The following is a 14517-nucleotide window of genomic DNA, read 5'->3' as shown; positions in this document are numbered from 1 at the left end:
TCCATGGAGCTCAAGGTGGTGTACATGGTTCTTTTCCCAATTTCATCCTTACAACAACCCTGTGAGGTAGCTTAGGCTGAGAGATGGTGACTGGCCCAAGGTCAACCAGTGAGTTTCGTGGCCAAGTGGGGATTCGAACTCTGGTCTCCCAGGTCCTAGCCCCACACTCCAACCATTGCACCACACACCATCCCAAGCTGGTAGCCATCATTGCAGCTGGTGGTAGCTAATTCCATCAGCTTAATTTTGTGCTGATGATCTACATATGGCAGGTGTCTTACTTTGGCTTTGAAACATAGCCAGCTGCCTTACTGGAAAAGCTCATGTCATCATTCTGCAATTTTACACAAATAGGAAACATCACGGCTGCTGCTTTGGGGTGGGAGAATCAGAAACAAGAAACAAAATTAAGGCTTCAGGGCAGCAAAACTCCAGAATTGACAAACGGGCAGTGTTTCTAACCATTGTTCTGATTTCTTCCAGCAGCCAATAGGGGCAGTTGTAGGCCTTCGCATGGGTGAATGTGTGTATCGGACTGTGTGTGGCTAATATTGAAGAGGCTGTCAGAAGTGAATGTAAAAATGAGGAAACACTCCAACACATAACCAAGGTACAGCTAGTCCTCAGGACCATGTCCTACTGAAAGCAGCAGCAGTTGCACCCAAGTTGCTCCACTAAGAAGCAGATCTGCAGTTCAGTGGCAGAGCACATGCTTGGCATGCAGAAGGCCTCCATTTCAATTCCTGGCCTACACAGGAAAGACGTGAATAGAACTCTGTCCGAAACCCCAGAGAGTCACCGTCACCCAACATAGACAATACTAAGCTTTGTAGACCAACTAGTTTGACTCAGTATAAGGCAGCTTCTGTGTTTCTAAGGGTTCATGATGCGACATTCAGCATGCCGCCCACCTGTGACTCCCAAGCCCACCCCAAGCCGTTGATATGGGGGGATGGCAAAAATTTTATCACACTGGGTATCACCTGACCTTGCTGCGCCTCTGATGATGCCATAAGAAGTTGCATGGAGAAATGCTTTTTGGATGTTACACCTACAAGATTTAGTTCTGTGGGGAGAGAAAACAGATAAGCCAACCAGTCAGGAAATTAGCAACAGAACATATGACCTGTGTGCATTTATATATAAGCACCAGTTTCTGGGCTCCTTCTCTCTAGCGCAGGCATGGCCAAACTTGGCGCTGCAGCTGTTTTGGGACTACAACTCCCATCATCCCTAGCTAACAGGACCAGTGGTCAGGGATGATGGGAATTATAGTCCCAAAACAGCTGGAGGGCCATGTTTGGCCATGCCTGCTGTGGCGCAAGGGTTGGAAACCCATTGTCCTCCAGTGGTTGTACTACTCTAGCTCCCATCCTGTCTTTCCATTGAGAGATTTGTGGATATGTGGAATTGCACCTGCACCAGTAATGGTTGCTTTGATTACGGAATCCAGCTCTTCACCACTTCTTATTGCAAGCTGTAAGTGACAGGGAGTGATTCATTTCACCTTCAAGTCTTTGGATGCATTGCCTGCTAGTTCAAGGACCTCATCTGTGCGGTACCCCAAGAGAGCAGCACTAAACACAGCACCTATAGCTCCCACACGTCCATGACTGGTAGTCCTTGATTTCAGATGCCGCTGAATATGGCCCACCAGAAACTGTAAGCCAGCCCCTTGTAAATGGGACACAGACTTGGTCTTAGTCTTGCTGGAGTCTTTCCCAGGTTTGCTACCAGCCATTTCAAACGGGGCCAGCTTCTCCTCCTGGAAGGTGCTGCACAAACATTAAAGAATGCTCGATGGATGCCTTTCCCCCAATTATTTTGCGGTGGCTCCAATTCAAAATCATGGGAACAGCATCCAGAAGGTGACAGGTTAGTCACCTATGGCATAGACCACATGGAGCTACAGACATTGAGGGTCTGACTCAGTGTAAGCAGAGGCAGATTTAGGGCAGCGTGACCGGATCCACCACATTGGGTGCTGAGCCAAGGGGATGCCACAGGGTGTTGCTATGATGACATAGTGAATTGAGCAGAACGGAAGGCAGAGGTGGGTGGGTGGGTGTGCTGAATTTTGGCCTTGCTCAGGGCGCTGCTAAAATTTGTAATGGTGTAAGGCAGCATTCAGTGGTCCTTATGCCATTTTCAACAGTGTGTCTTAGCTGGCATCTTGTAAACAAACTGCAGAAAAGAGGACAATTTAGGGAAGCAGGAATTGAGCTTGTCAAGTAGACGAGGTGGTCGAAAGGCTGGGGAACAATGCAGTCTGTTCAAGCCATACTGAACATCCTACTTTATATTTTTTTTCTATACTTATCTGTGGTTGAATGAACAGCTTAAAAAAAATTAAGAACAAAGGTAACAAGATTTATTTAAAAACCAAGTGGCTGTCATTCATTCCAGCTTTTTTGCATTCAGTTTCCAGAGCAAGGGGGAGGTGCAGAGGCAGATTTACTTCTTACTAACCAATTGGGTATAATGCTGCCTTCACTTGCCAAAAAAAAAAGTTTCATAAAAACTAGAAAGTTGCTTGGCATAAAAGAAAAGCAGTGATGGCTGAACATTCAGGGAACAGACTCAAAAAGTCCCAGGGAGGGTAGAAGCTCCCCCCCCCCTCCTTGCTGCAGCCCTAGATCTGAGGTTCAGCACATACTGAAGATCCCAGAGGCAGATAAGGTGTATCTTTTCTTCTGACTAGCTTCATATGCAGCCAAAGAAAGATGAAGATAAGCAGCTTCCGCCATCCTAGGTCAGTGTTCTCATCATGTTTGTCTTGTCGTGTTAGCTTTTCCTCAATTTGTGCCTTGCTACATTGACTAATGCTGCCACCTCCATTGTTAGTTCTGGGCACTTACGTGCTTCATCAGAAATAAGCACATTCTCTTTGACAGGGACACACAGGCCATCGGTTCAAACGGCCTGGGGAAGAGGTGCATTTCTAACTCTCCTCACCCCTTCCCCAGATTGGTCAATATGTTTACAACTCTTTCCACTGCATCCCTCTGCCCTTTTTCATTCTCAGGATATTGCACAGCCCTGAAATATGATCTCTCCTGCTATTCCGGACCCAAGGAAAGAGTTGCCAGCAGTTTCGCAACAGTTGGCTTTCCACGTCTTGGAAGCTCGATCGCTCCCTTTCTCCACTAATGTACTTGCCCAAAGTGCATCTGGTTTCCTAGAGGGCATAAACAGTGTATTCTATGTTAAGGGGTGTGAGCATGTTTTAGATAAAATTAGCAAAAATTATGGACTGAATAAAGCTTGTTTAACAGGGAAGGGCATTTACCCACAGAAACCTATTCAACTGCCCTCCCATCTATTCAGATGAAGAAGCATCATAACTATCAGCCAATTGCTAATTTCCCTTTTTGAGCAAGAGGTTTGAGTGGTCATGCAACTCTAGACAACACTAGAGATCCATTTCAATCTTATTTTTTTTTGTCCTGGAAAGGGCCTTGTGCACCCGAATAGATGGCCTATTTTGGGGAAAGGACATGGAGAGTCTGGCCCTGCCAATTCTCCAGGATCTCTCAGAAGCATCCACCTTGGCTTGCTGTCTAGGGATCAGGCACACCATGCGCCATTGGTTTTGTTCCTGCCTGGGTGTCCAGAATGTGGTGCCAGGAGACTATGTTCTGCCCCGTAGACCTTGTGCAATGATGTTTGGCAGAGTTTTCTTTTGTTTCCCATGCTGTTCAACATCAACATAATATCTGAGTGAGGAGGTCAGGTGGGAGCTTAGGAATGAGGGATCAGTGAGCAAACACTCAGATCTCTTTTGTCACTTCATCCAGTTCAGGTGAGGCAGAACATGTGTCATATCAGCACCTGGGATCAGTAATTAACTGGACAAGGCTTGACAATCTGAAGCTGAATCCAGACAAGGTGGAGAAAGTCTGAAAAGTGGTGTTTAGTCTGTCTTAGATGGCACTGCGCTCCCCATAAAGCAGGGTTGGGGGACCTGTGGCCTTCCAGATGTTGTTGGACTCCCTGGCCATCCTATCATCAATGACCATATGTGGACACCATGTGGAGAGTCACAGGCTACTTGACAGCAAGGATGAGGAACCTGTGACCTTTCAAGTTGTTATTGGACTCCAAGTCCTTTCATGCCCTGTGGTTGTGGATGATGGGAGCTATAGTTAAAGAACACCTGGAGAGTCCTTTACCATCACACCAGATTTGGAGTGGACACTCCTTAAAAGAGAGGACCATCCTCTGTAAAGCAGGTAGCCGTGCTATTTTGGATGCCAGGCAATGAACATTTTTTATTTACCTAAACCTATGAATCATCTTCTGCTTTTAGGGTTTAATTGCTGCTGATCTCTTCCCTCTGTTTCTAGTTTTGTATTGATGTTTTGTATTGTTTTATTCTATAATTGTAAGCCTCCCTCAGTATCCAAAGGGAACTGAATTATGAGATTTTAAAAAAATAAACAGGTGCCAACTATGAGTCAATTCACGCATTATATTTAGGCCATTTGAAGCCAGCATTATACATTTCTGCATGCGCATGTGGGGCAGGAGGTGTTCATCTGCTTGATCAAACCATGACAGTAGTTAATAGGTCTGAACTGCAGCTGCTTATGCAAATCACAATATCATCACAGTTGGTATAGCTATGTGAGCTACCAGCTCACATGTTTGGTTGCCAGTGTGAATGGGTGGGTCTCATGAATATAAAAGAGGGTGTAAGAACTTGTGGTGTGTTCTGTGACTCAGATTTTGATGAACAGTGAGGGGATAGAATGAGGATGATTTGAAAATCCCAGTATTTGAGGAATGGACTTCAGCAATTATGGGGAGCCTATGGGGCTCTAGATGCTGTTGGGACTACAAATCCCATCATCCTTGACTGTTGGTCATGCTGGATGGGGTCAGTAGGAACTGGAGTCCAATAACATCAGGAGTGGGGCAAATGGGTCAGATGTAGAGTGACTTTGGTTCTCTAAAAAAAAAAATGAGGATCAGACCTATAGTGCCAGGATTCATCTTCTATCAAAGTATAGATTGAAGATAAGTTCTTGAACAGGCAGAATGAGGTAGAACAGGAGGGACTTCAGATCAGTGGTAGAGCACATGTTTTGCATACATAAAGTCCCAGTTTGAATCCCTGGAATCTCCAGCTAAATTTATCATGTTGCATGTAATGGGAAAGGCTTTCACTGCCTGAGACGCTGGAGAGTCACTGGCAGATTAGATATAGTGAGCTAGACAGACACAGGGTTGTCACCAGCATTAGTCCTACTCAGAGTAGACCGATTTAAACTAATGGACCTATACTAGTGATGTCTATTAATTTCAGTGGGTCTACTCTGAATAGGACTAGCATTGAATACAACCCAAATACTCTATGGTGCTTCCCGTTGGGGAACTGCTGGGGAACATTTTCCCCTCAAGGTCTTAAAGTGACAGACTTGGCCAAATTTGGGCACTGTCTCATCAGAGGTTCTGCTTGCTTATGGCTCCAATAGTGTCATAAAGCTACAACCTCCCTGACTGTGGCTGTTAGACTTGCTTGGTGATAAATTTATGACGCTCAAAACATGGTCTTCTGTTGGTGGGACTAGTCAGTTGATTCCTGCCCAGACACCTTCTACTCTGGTGCCTGAAATCAAGGCAATACATGGTTCTCCATTAAAAAGAAAAGAAAGATGAAAAAGCAATGATGAAAAACAGCTCAATTCCAGGAAAAAGACAGCAAACACTTGTGGTATGCAGACACCAGATCAATAAATCAACGGACAAGCACCAGACACAAAGTGAGGGTTGGCCGTCATTTGTGGGATCTGGATAACCAGTGCTTGAATTAAGAAAGAAAGTAGGAGCTTAATTAAATCTACAAATCTGGCCTACAGACTCCATCTGATTTTAGCACAATCACATCTCCCCCTAAAAAACAGTTAAGGGGTCGTATCAGGAAAGGTAAAGTGTCTATGCTTCCTTCCCTTGAAACGCAAGTACTGTGGAGAACTGCGGCCCACACAGCCCCTCTCTCCATCTGCAGTTTCCTTTGAGCAGGAGAGAGAGCCATCTCTTTTTTCTATCAAAGGCCACATACTCTCAGGGGTAATTTCCTGAATGCAGTGTGCTAACTGTGGCAGAGCTACAGTCAATGGATCTGGATTAACTACTCTGGATCAGAGACCCTCCTCTAACTACTCTGGAATAAGGGGCCACTCTGCTTCAGTTTTTCACTATGGCTATCTCCTCAAGCCTTACCGCCAAGAAATTAGTATGTTTTTATTAGTTAGTTAGTTAGTTAGTTAGTTAGTTAGTTATTACATTTGTATATTGCCCTTCATCCATAGATTTCAGGGCAGTTCACAACATAAAATTACAATATAAAAACCAAAATGCATAATAAAAATAAGGACAAAAGCCAAGCAATAATTTCTGCTCCCCCAGCTGACTTGCAGTGATACCTATAAGCATACATACTTACATGTATATAAAACAAAAACTGTCCCTTCCAGTTGTTCTGAAACTACACAGAAAGCAGTTGAAGGGAGAGGCACTTCAAAACCTGGGGGGGGGGGGGGGAGTGTTAAACCACAGAGCCTAGAACTTGTCGATCAGAAGGTTGGCAGTTCGAATCCCTGCGATGGGGTGAGCTCCCGTTGCTCAGTCCCTGCTCCTGCCAACCTAGCAGTTCAAAAGCATGTCAGAGTGCAAGTAGATACATAGGTACCGCTCCAGCGGGAAGGTAAACGGCATTTCCGTGCGCTGCTCTGGTTCGCCAGAAGTGGCTTAGTCATGCTGGCCACATGACCCGGAAGCTGTATGCCAGCTTCCTCGGCCAATAAAGCGAGATGAGCGCCACAACTCCAGAGTCGGCCATGAATGGACCTAATGGTCAGGGGTCCCTTTACCTTTAAAAGGCACGAAGGAACTCTTTAGGGAATGGAATGATGGTGAAGCTTCAAGAAGCACTAGCAGTCACCTACAAGGAGAATGGGAAGCTGCAGGTGACCCACCTGCACCTTTGAGAGGTCTGCCACTTCCTTATGCACCATCATTACAGCCAGCATTTGGGCAGATCTCTCTGCTACCCACTTTGGGGGTCCAAAAGCAGTTTGAAAATTTCACCATACCTACTTCATCCTATTTTCTGATTTCCTTGCATCTATAAATTGTTTTGCTTTTAAATAATTTCATAATCCTTTCTACTTGAACTGAAAGGAAATCAGGTGGATAAAAATCAATGTTTTTTTTTAAAAAAAAGTATATTAAAAAATTGGATTTTTAAAATTTAAATTGGATTTTTAAAATAAAATGCTTTTGGAGAAAAATTCTTTCTAAAGATAGTTTTCTATTTAAGTTACATTATAGTCATCAGGAGTGAGTCATCAGGAAATAAGGATTTGTTTTAAGTTTTTAATGTGTGCTAAAACTCAGTCTAAGGGTGTTATGTACTGAGTTGAATAGGATCCAAAATGCAGCAGTCTGATTGGTCCTAGAACAATAGGATCCAGAATGCAGCAGTCTGATTGGTCCACAGGAGCCACCCAATCCAGCTCCAGGTGGAAGTGAATCCGCAACCTGATTGGCCTACAGGTGAATCACGTGGGGCCCATTGTGTAAATAATGTATTTAAAGCAGACATTCTGGGGGAAATTCCATTCCTCCTCACCACTATGAGCTGAATAAAGAGCATGAAATCCACTCTCGACTCTGAGTATATTACAAAGGGGTTAAAAAAAAATCGTTTAACCACATCAGTTAACAAACATGGATACATATGCTATAATCTTATTGTTTTATTTAAATAAATTGTTTAAATTGTTATTAAGGAAATGATTATTTTGCTCCTTCCAATAAAGTACAGTGGAAAAGTAGTTCAAATATAAACAGTTAACTTATTAAACCTCACGATAATTCCATAATTATCTGTCAATGTATTTCCAATAGCATAACCAAATTCGTAATTTTTTATATAACTGTAAAAACTACTCTGAAAATTTATTATTCCAAAAATTAAACCTTCATCTTGTTGTAAATATTAAGATTATACCAGCAAGAATAAGTCTTTCTGTAAAAAAAAAAAGAATTAAATCAAGTCTTACTGACTAGTGATTTAAATCAAATCTACCCTGAAGGAAATTGGTTTAGATGAAAAGCTGTCTGCTGCCCATTGGAGAGAAGGCAAGCTTTCCTGGGGGTGAGGGAGAATGTCCATGTTTTTTGGTAGCATTTATAATAAAGCACCTGTGAATTCAACTAAACCAGCTGGAACTGTCCCTGTGACTCTCTGGTCCATTAAATCTCTGTGGGCTGATTCATACATTCACACTTGCTATCACTTGATGACTGCAGAACTGCATGCAGATGAGCCACCTCAAGCCTTTCCCATGAGAGTCCATTCACAGACCCACTTGTGAGTCACCAAGAGATGGGAAAGCAAGTGATGTACATAGATAACGTGAACCAGACCATACATTTCCAGCAAATGCTCCCAGAACATCATCAAAAGCTGAAAAAGCAGGCTGGCAGCAAAGTCCTTGTCAGAGGAGAATGTCTCCTTACATTTCCAGTGTAATCTACGATTAGGTAACTGCAGGTTATGGGAGGTGAACAGTCACGGTGACCTGGCAGGTCAGGGACTGGGCTGGCTGTCATGCCAAATGGGGCAGAGCAGAAGCCATCAAAGCACCAACAATCAGGCTTTCCACAGGGCAAGGAAGGTGGGGAGGAAAGGGAGCCCAGGATGGGAAGCACTGAGTGTACATGAAGCTGCCTTTGACCAAGCCAGGACCTTCAAGCTGCTCAGTAGTGTCTACTCTGTTTGATAGTGGAACTCCACCATGTCTTCCCCATCCTGGCTTCCATCATCCTTGTACTGAGATACCAGAGGCTGAACCTAGGACAGTGGCAGGAAACCGCTTCCATAATCCCCCAACCACTGGCCACGCTGTCTGGGACTGATGGGAGCTGGAGTCCTAGAGCATCTGAGGGGCACCTAGGACCTTGTGCATTCCCTCCAAGTGCTCCAATTTTCCAGGGACAGTCCCCAAATTACAAAAGCCACCCCGGCTTCTGATTTGATCCCAAAATGTCCCTATTTCCGCTGCCAGTGCTGAGCTTGGGGAGGAGAATAAGCTGACGCTTTTCCCGAGTGACCGCAGTGGTGGCTGTGAGGGAGCATCCCTTGGCCTCTCCATGGCCACTGCTGCCAGCCTTCTCTCTGGGAAGGAGAGGCTGTCGCCGCCAAGACCCAGCCCCACAAGAAGCACCATCTGAGGGGAAGGCAGCGGGCAGGACCCTCCAAGTTGTGGGCATCCACATCTAATCTTACCCCTTTCTAAAAATTTATTTCGGGGGTGTTTTTCTTTCTGTAACTCTATCAAAGAATAAAATTAATTCAGGATGAAGGGGTTTTCTCAGGGCGGTGGAGGGCGTGTGTGTCCCACTGCTGCATGGTGGGGGCATTCACCCTTCTTCTGATAGGAAATGCGGGGGGGGGGGGAGGAGAAAATAGGGGGCTGAGGAGGGGGAGTTCAGTGTGTGTGAGAAATGTCCCTATTTCATCTGAGAAATGTTGGAGGGTATGCTTCTACATGCAAAGAAAGCTCTGTCAGTGGGTGCTGGGCCTTTTTCATTGAGTAGAATCTACCTGGGTATTGCTCTAGGGAGAATGTACTTAAGCGTTCATGATAGATCAGGCTCTAGTTCTAGCAGCACTGACTTCCTGAAGACAAAAAAAGGGATCCAGGCCATTTGCTCTTTCTTTGTGCTAAAGGTACAGGATCATCTGCTCAGCAGCTTCTTCTGAGAACCCTCCTTAAATGGCATCTTTTCCTAAGGAGGCAAAACTAACAAGATCTCTACTTTTCCAAAGCTGACAAAGCATTGAAAGGAAGCTGATGGGGGGGGGAATGGGATAACTGGTGTGTTGTCTTCATTTTGGACATCACAACATAAGCCTAGGCAGTTCAGCTAGGTTGTACCCCCAGTCAAATTCTGTGTGCTCCTCTTCTCGTTGTGTGCTAAAGATGGGCAATCTGTGGCCCTGCAAATGTTGTTGGACTCCACTTGGCATCAACCAGCATGGCCAAGGATAGGAACTAGAGTCCAACAACATCTGGAAAGCCACAGCCTCCCCACTTCTCCATTACATGGTACAGGGATGGCCCAAACGCTGCTTGCACAATCATGGGGATGAACAAGTGTCTCCCTCAAGAGCTTGTTCTGCTTGATCTCTTTTGCTTGATCCATGCATGTGAACAGAACCCACTTATGGCTTACCACTTCTTTCTAGCCTTAAAATGACTGCTCTTCTTCAGCTTCTTTCCCCCTCCTCTTCCCTTCCCTTGTGTGTCTTTGGAAGCCTGAGGGCAGTGCCACCACCCTCTCTTCTGGATTGATACAAGCCACTTTGTGAGAGAGTATATCTCTGAAAAGCTACATAAAACATAGTACCGGTAAATTGTACATATAGACTTCCAGTATTGGGAAGCGGGTCCCATACAAGAGAATTAACAGCAGCAGGGAAATTTTGTTCAACCCAAGGGAGGACTTCCTTTAGGGGCAACCCTTCAGAGGCCCCATGGCAATGGTGGGTGTGGCCAGAGGCAAAATAAAGGCAGAGCAATGGATTTGACTTTTAACAAGAAGATAGGTTACATCCATGCAGAAGTCAGAGGTTTATACACATCCACTTCTTTCCTCTTTCTATCCAGCCAAGGACATCACCACAGTTCAATGATGTGCTTTAGCCAGACAAAAGTACTAGAAGAGAGCATGAAACTGGCCTGTTAGGGGATGTCATTTTGGGGCTTTATAGAAAGACAGAGGCCTGGAGGGTGGCATTTCCCCCCAGGGCCAGGGTTCTTCAACCCGGTATGTATGAAGAATATTGTATTTGACTAACTTGGCCTCATCCCCTCTCAGGCCATTTCCCCTTAAAGGCAGGAGGCTAGGTGTGGGTGGGGAAATAAGATTGTGCTCCACCTAGCACAGGGAGGAATTGGAACCTGTGGCCTCCAGATGTTGATGTGCTACAACTGCCATTAGGCCCATCAAATGTCGCCAACAGTCAGGGATTATGGGAGTTGTAGTCCAACAACCTCTTAAAGAACCACAGAATTCAGATCCCTGATCTAGAGGATTCCCCCCCCCCCCGCCCATCCCATTATCCTGGATTTCTGAAGTCTCAGGAAGTCACCTGTAATGCTTACTGGGTTGGGTCAGCCATGCTTTCTCTGCACAATACAAGCTCCCTCTCCAAATACAACTCATACATGCTATAGGTCAGTTGATCTTGCACCTCCAAACAACCCAAACACAACTACAGAATACATCCTGCAGTTCTTTATGCCTAACATTTGGTACCAACAGGGTGCTAGGCGCTGCACAGAATGCAGAAGTGACATATCCTAAGGGGCTTCCAATGGTGGAGAAGGTTGCCAACTGATTGGGAAAAGGCTACTGTGGCCTGCCTCTGGCTTTTTAACAGCCACTTCACCTGCAGACATCAGCAGCTGGTGATTTTAACAGCATGGAAATGAACATCAACACTTGATATGTCTTCATAGCAAGCGGCTCAAAAAAGTGCATTAGCAGAGGGTCAGTTAATATACGTGTGTGTGAGAGAGAGAGAGAGAAAACTGTAGGCCAGGCACAAGGGAGCACCAGGTTCCCAAGCACTTTTAATAGTAGTGGTCACATCCACACCATACATTTAAATCACTCTTATTCCACTTTAACCATCAACTCTTATCCTGCCATCCTTTGCACTGTTGTAAAATCTCCCCATTTATTTCCATTACACAATACCTCCCAGAGCAAGAGTGTCCGGATCCCAACCCTCCACTGCAATCTCTCATAATTTAATTCAAACAGCGAGCCCTGCTTTTCATCACCCTCCCAATAAAATGGCACAGCAGCCACCCACGGACAATCCTTTCAGCCTGCAACCTCACCGCCACAGGAGAGCCAACCTATAACTGACTAGCCTCCAGCTACACAGCAGATGTGACCACAGTTCAAAAGTGCCCATTGACAAAGCATCCCTGATATCTAAGAGAAATCAGAAGAAATATTAAAAGCGACGGGAGTTATTTGGTGGACATAATAAGCCTAGAAAGATGGTATTGTTACAGATGTAAGTTAGCACCCAATAAGCATGTGCTACACAACTCCCTACAACCCCCTGGCATTGCAGTGCAAACCTGAGAACCGGACAACCCCAGTGCTTGCACTTTCACCCCAAACCACCCCCCAGAACCAAGCACTCCACATTGGGGGCAGCACCTTGCAACACCCCAGATTTCCCTGCCACAGCCCCAATTCCTTAAAGTGACCTACATATGACTGAAAGCACAGTGACGAAAATGACAAACACCACACCCACAAGCTACATTCCCGCCCCTTCCCCAGTGCTCAACCACGACCCACCCCACTCCAGAGCTTGGAGAAGTCCCACAGAGCTCACCACCCAGATCCCAGAACACGTCCCATTGCGATGCCACAAGATATGCCAACTTTACATCTGTGGAGTTACATCTTCCTCGGAGGAGGAAGAGGATGCTCAATCCTCACAGTAAACCCAATTCATGACCTCCAGAAGAGGCTCCTCTTGAGAGAAGGGTTCGGGGTGGGGTGGGGGCACATACAGGAGAAACCTGCCCGACTGCGTCCCCGTTCCTTAGCACATGCGGTGCCAAGGAAAACGCAGTTTCCCAAACGAGAGCTGCCAGGGCTGTAAAGCCGACCGAGGACACAGGCTCAAAACAGAGGGGAGCCCCGATGGAGAGAGGAAAGCATTCTGCATATGCTCAGAGACGCTCCAAAAGCCACTTCAGGGCATCCTACTGGATGGGGAGGAGCGGCGATCGGGAGCCACACGGTGACTTCAAAACGGCGCTTAAGAATGGGAAGCCCACACAACCCAGACAAAGAGGTCCCGGGGCGAAGCTGTAACTCCAGATCTCAGCGAGGGAGGGAGAGAAAGAAAACCCCTTTACGCCGCGCACAGCTAAGCCAGCTGCCCGCCTGGCAAGGTCCTGCCACCCACCTGCTCCGCCGCCTCCGGGTCCAGATGCGGCTCCAGCAGCGGGACCGTGAACTGGATCTTGCGGGGACTGTTGGGCTCCATGCCGGCTTCTCCTCCGGTCCCGCGGTCCCCTCTGCCAGCCGCCGCCACCTCCTCTCTCGCTCCGTCCCGGCTGCGCGCGCCCCGCCGCTCTCGTGCCCACCCAGGGCGCGCTCCTCGCGCCGCGATTGGCTGCTGGGGCCGAGGGCCGCCCCCGACACGCACAGGCAGCGCGGGGAGAGCCGCACACGCGCCCGAAGGCTGCCCGGAGAGATGCTCGCCAGGGGACGCAGACGCGCCTCTCAGCAGCCCTTGCCTTCGGGACGGGATCGAGCAGGTATCTTGCCGAATGAAGCAGGAATTTCGGGACGAGATGTCCCGCCCCCGCGTCCCACTTGCATTGATCTGCCTGGCTCCACCCTCTAATCAGGCCCGAGCGACCTGGCTGCATCCCGGACTAGGATCTCTTTGGGGCAAGCCACTCCCTCCGCCTACTTCTCCGTCCCATCCCCAAATCGAGGATCATCCCCTTGACCTGGCAAAAACTCGCCCGGCTGGAGCTTGGCCTTGGCTCCGCCCACTGTCCGGTGGTTGTTTTGAAAGTGGACCTGGGACATGATTGGGAGCAGGGGTGCCAACTTGAATAAAATATGGGGGGGGGGGCAGGTAAGCTCTGCCCCACATAATCGATCACATGACAGGGTGCACACGCACCCTTTGAATGACAATGCCCATAAACTGGGGGGGGGGGGGGAGAGACCCCTAGACTCCTAGGAGATGGCTCCTATGATTCGGAATACTGTAACTGCTAAGAGCTGCAGAGATAGACAACATGAATATAGCCTGAAGCGCCCGAGCCTCCATGCGGGTGTGTGCACAATTCAAAGAGATTATGGAAGAGCATAGAGAGTGAATTTATTTATTTATCAGATTTTTAGCCAGCCCTGCATCGTGTAGCCCCAAAGTGGGTTACAATCCAATACAGTTAGAACATAAAACAATTTCAGTAACATTAAAATGCAACCAATTTCAGTGGAATTTATAGCAGGGGAAAAGATGGGGCGTCACTCAACATTTGAGACATAAAACTCCCATGGAGCCACTCATGGCTTCTCATTGCAGTAGGAGACTAACATTCCATGGAAACTAGTATCCCACAGACAGGTGGGCCTTTACCTGGAGTTGCAGTCCAGAAACATTAGACGGACACATGCTCCCTTGCCTTACTGTATAAATTTAATTTTACAGAGAACAAAAGAGAAATTTGCACAGCCATTCAAACACAAAGTCACATGGTATACAAGTGTTACCAAATAATTTCATATGGCTACTATGTTGCAATTCCACCGTCCAGAGGTAGGATGCCTCTGAATATCAGTGGCTGAGACTCACTTGTAGGAAGGGGGTCATTGCACTTCAGTCCTGCTTGTGGGGTTCCCCTATAGGCAGCTGGTTGGCCACCTGTGAGAAAATGAGGCTGG

General features: G+C 46.8%; 1 protein-coding gene and 1 pseudogene across 3 annotated transcripts in view; both read right to left on the bottom strand.

Moving 5' to 3' along the window:
* PPP1R1A (protein phosphatase 1 regulatory inhibitor subunit 1A) overlaps window positions 1-13421 on the bottom strand; it is a 71526-nt gene extending 58105 nt beyond the window's left edge. The window contains exon 1 of one of the 2 annotated variants that reach the window (XM_083729276.1): window positions 13019-13421. In XM_083729276.1, the coding sequence (XP_083585402.1) occupies window positions 13019-13099 (81 nt within the window). In that variant the 5' untranslated portion in view covers window positions 13100-13421. The remainder of the gene's footprint in view (window positions 1-13018) is intronic. The other variant, XM_083729277.1, reaches the window with a different exon arrangement.
* Window positions 1358-1815, bottom strand: LOC310839469 (histone H2A.Z pseudogene; annotated as a pseudogene). The gene has a single exon. The product of its transcript is annotated as a histone H2A.Z pseudogene (transcript).
* Window positions 13422-14517: the final 1096 nt, after the last annotated feature.

This window comes from Podarcis gaigeae, assembly GCF_964106915.1.
Source record: "Podarcis gaigeae genome assembly, chromosome: 2".
NCBI lineage: Eukaryota > Metazoa > Chordata > Lepidosauria > Squamata > Lacertidae > Podarcis > Podarcis gaigeae.
The sequence above is the reverse complement of the archived record's forward strand: the minus strand, read 5'-3'. Positions and strand labels throughout refer to the sequence as shown.